Source organism: Camelina sativa, unplaced genomic scaffold (assembly GCF_000633955.1).
Source record: "Camelina sativa cultivar DH55 unplaced genomic scaffold, Cs unpScaffold00456, whole genome shotgun sequence".
NCBI classification, from domain to species: Eukaryota; Viridiplantae; Streptophyta; class Magnoliopsida; order Brassicales; family Brassicaceae; genus Camelina; species Camelina sativa.
In genome coordinates, this window is record NW_010921702.1 from 44,121 (window position 1) to 47,834 (window position 3,714).

At 39.8% G+C, this 3,714-nt stretch overlaps 1 protein-coding gene across 1 annotated transcript; it reads right to left on the reverse strand.

The window, feature by feature from the left end:
- Nucleotides 1–1,265: 1,265 nt before the first annotated feature.
- On the reverse strand, nt 1,266–1,659 carry LOC109131532 (defensin-like protein 8). The gene is made up of 2 exons (XM_019242577.1): nt 1,590–1,659; nt 1,266–1,435 (listed from the first exon to the last, which is right to left on the reverse strand). Exons 1-2 carry the CDS (start codon nt 1,657–1,659, stop codon nt 1,266–1,268), a joined length of 240 nt encoding a protein of 79 aa, XP_019098122.1.
- Nucleotides 1,660–3,714: the final 2,055 nt, after the last annotated feature.

Genomic DNA, 3,714 nt, shown 5'->3' on the forward strand with positions numbered 1-3,714 from the left:
GATTGAGAAATGTTGGAATCAACACCTCCAGAAGCTTCTCCTTCGTTCCCAGCAACAACTATCACTTCTACAGCCTCAGATCTCTCCCAAATCACCAAGAACAAGCCCAGAAAAAAAATCACAGAACGTTTTCTCTCCTTTCTCTCTTTTTCTCACTTAACGGCGACAAAAATGAGACTTCCCAAAACCCTTAATTCGTCCTAGACAATTATATCACGATTTAGGAATTTTAATTGAACCAAACCGAACCAAACAACAATTAAAACAAACCGGACCAAACCGGAAAACATGGTGTCGATCGACACCCTTGGTGTATCGATCGACACCCACACCAAAAACCTTAAAAATTGGTTCGCGGATGTTACAGTTAGGGCTTGCTTTCAATCCCTGACTGGAGGCCACATAATGGTATAAATCTTCCATAATGTACATCCCAACTATATCATTTCGATCTCCATTAAGATCCTCATTTACTTATCTGTCATTTTACAGCCAACTAGTCCGACAAAAAATATCGACCAATGTGGAGCTCAGTATTTAAGAGAGACATCCAAATTCTAATCAAAATATGGTTCCAAGAGACTTGGATATAGTGGAATAGACATATTTTTCCTTGATTTCTCGGTTTGGAATCTCTTTTGAGGCACAAATTTATGTCAGCTTGGTGAAGCCTTAGCCAGTTCACTTGGCATGGAAGTGGTTAGCCTAATTATGTTTCTAATTTTGATTAATGCAGATGTGTTAAACTTATCTATTGCTTTTAGCTATGTAATATGTGGATGACCAAAAAATGAAATATATATTATGCGGAACCATTACATAACTATTGGAATATGATGTGTCATTGAATTAGATTTGACGAATTGCATAAGAGGTTGTTAATGTTGTATCACCAAATTTTCTATATGTTTATCATGTAAGGTAAATCGATCCTCAGTTTTAACATTGTAATAATTTAAACAAGACGAGTTAGTCTAAGAAAGCATCTATATAAGCTTTTATTTTGAATATAACATTGACAAAAATAAAAACAAAAGTTTATTTTAATGTTTAAATGAATATTTTAATTAATTTATAGTAATTTTATAGTAATTTTATTATTTTTAATTTGTTTCAAGAAAAAATAAATCCGAAGGTAGAAAATAAAAAACACAAATTTAAAAAAAGTGTCTGTAATTCAAGATATATTCTCCAATAACCACATAGCAATTATTAAAGAGAGAAGTCTGAAAGACAACTCGTTCTTGATAATATTATGACGGTCTTTAATAGGCTTTGGTGCATAAACAACGACGGAAAGCTCCGTCGAATTCGCATTGACCGCCTTCAAATTGCTCGAATAGTTGGCAGATGATGGCACAATTGTTACTGCTAAAGCACACACCTGAGAAACGATCGCTGCGTGTCTTGCATATTTTGTCCGCCAAACCCATCTCTATAAATATAAAAACACATTTGAGCATATGTGTGTTAGTACTTAGTAATTAATGTCTATAATAAAAATGTATACTCATTATGATATAACACCTAAATTCACATATATGTATGTATGATAATTTAGAAACTATAACATGACATGAGTATTGAACCTATAGTGGCAGCAATAAAGATAAAAGAGATCAAGAGAAAAGCTGAAAGAACACGGTTAGAGAGCTTCATTTTTGGAGTGAGAGAGAATGAATATTCTAGTGAGATTGTTAGAAATAATTTAGTGTTGTGTAGGCAGAATAAGCGTTGTTGGTGGCACTATATATATATATAGGAAATAAGGACTCATTATCTTCCATAGTATTTTAAATTTGTTGATGTAACATCCGCAAACCAAATTGTGCGTTTTGGATGAGGGTGTTGATCGACACCAAAGGGGTGTCGGTCGACACCATTATTTTTCTGGTTCGATCGAATTGATTCAATCGTCAATTTTGGCAGGTTTGGTTTAAGGAAACCATTGAACCGAGTTGTAAAAGGGGGAAAACGACCTAGGGTCGTGTTTTTGTGTTGTTTCGCCGCTTTTAGAAAAAAAAACAAAAGAGAGAGTTGGTTCTTGAGGTTCTAGAGAGAGTTTGTGAGATTTCAAAGCTTTGTGGGAGAGATCTTGCTGTGGGAGTAAGGATTCAAGGCTAGGATCGTGTGGGAAGCTTGCTGAGAGTGTGGATTCGTCCATTGTTGGTAAGAAACTTCCTGCAAAGAGGTGAGTGCATGACCATGGCTTATCTAAGCCTTTGATCCCTTGTTCTTGCTTGTTTGTTGCTTGTTTGTGTGTTTTTCTTGCTGGGATTGGTTGCTACATGTTCCTACGGATGTATAAGGCTTGGGTTTTGAGTATTAGACGATTTGGTGGAGTTTGGGAGCGAGATTCGACTCTCGGCTTCGAGCGGATCGCGGTTGCAGAGGGAGTGTCGATCGACACCACTTGGTGTCGGTCAACACCAGTGAAGAAGGCATCAATCGACACTGTGGGGTAGTGTCGGTCGACACGAAGAGCCAGTGTCGATCGACACTTGGCTGATGTCGGTCGACACCTCCCTTCCAGCGAGTTGATGTTCGTTTTCCTGGTTTGTGTGCTTTGTTTTGTTGATTGTTTGGAACTTGGAATCACTGTTGCTTATGTGTATAGCCCAGTAGATGGGAGGATTGCCTCACTGAGTGTTTATCAAATACTCATGCATCTCATTATGTGTTTGTGGTGCAGGTAAAGGCAAAGTGTGATCGTGGAATCAAGGCAATGAAGAGGAGGTTGTTCTAGGGACTCGGTTTGATGTTGTCTGGCATTCCTAGGTTGCTAGAGTTGGATAATTAGAACATTGCTAGGTTGCTGGTTCTATGTTTCCTGTTATTTGATTATTTGATATTGTTGATGTTATATTTATGGTTATATTATTGGATATTGAGATTGGTTATTCCGCTGATGATTGTGATTATGGTTAGGTGGCTAGTGGATATGGGACCACTGGTTGTAGTTTATTTACTATATTATATTTATTATTTATTATTTTTTTTTAAAAAGGTCAGTCCTTTCATTTTGGTATCAGAGCCCTTACAGTTCTAGGTTTGGGTTCACTAGGTTTCTGTTGTGATGTTTGGGATTGCATATCTTAATTCGTTATGTGAGTTAGTCAATTGTGTGTGGCATGGAGTCCTAGAAAATCCTCTTCGAGCCGACTGTGTGATTCCACGGTGAGTTTATGTTTCTCTGTTTTAATAGTAATTGTTTGCTTAGTCTTCTGTTCATGGTAGTGCAGATGGCTAGAGATGGTACTGTTGCTGGTCGTGGTCGTGGACAGAGACGTGGTCGTGGACGCGGACGTGGTTGCGGTAGGGGCAGAGTCCCAGAGGTTAGTGAGACCGAGGACCAGAGTGTGACAAATGAGGGTGTTGGCGAGTCGCAGGGTGTTCCAGGGGATTCTGTGAGTGTGGCAGGAGGGGGCGGTGTTGATGCTCCAGTGGCCGGTGATGCTAGGGTCCCGGGTGTGGGAGTCCCAGCGGGTGGAGTCCATGGTGTTGACTTTGCGGCTATGCTAGCACAGGTGTTAGAGCGGTTACCACCAGTGGTACCTCCTTAGGCTCAGGTAGTGCCACCAGTGGTGGCGGAGGAGCGGCAGCCAGTGGTTGCGGATGTGGGAGCACATGGACGTTATTTGTCTATGCTCAAGGAGATGACGCGTCTTGGTACTGAGCTGTTTTTGGGTGGTACAGACCCTACTGTTGCGGATG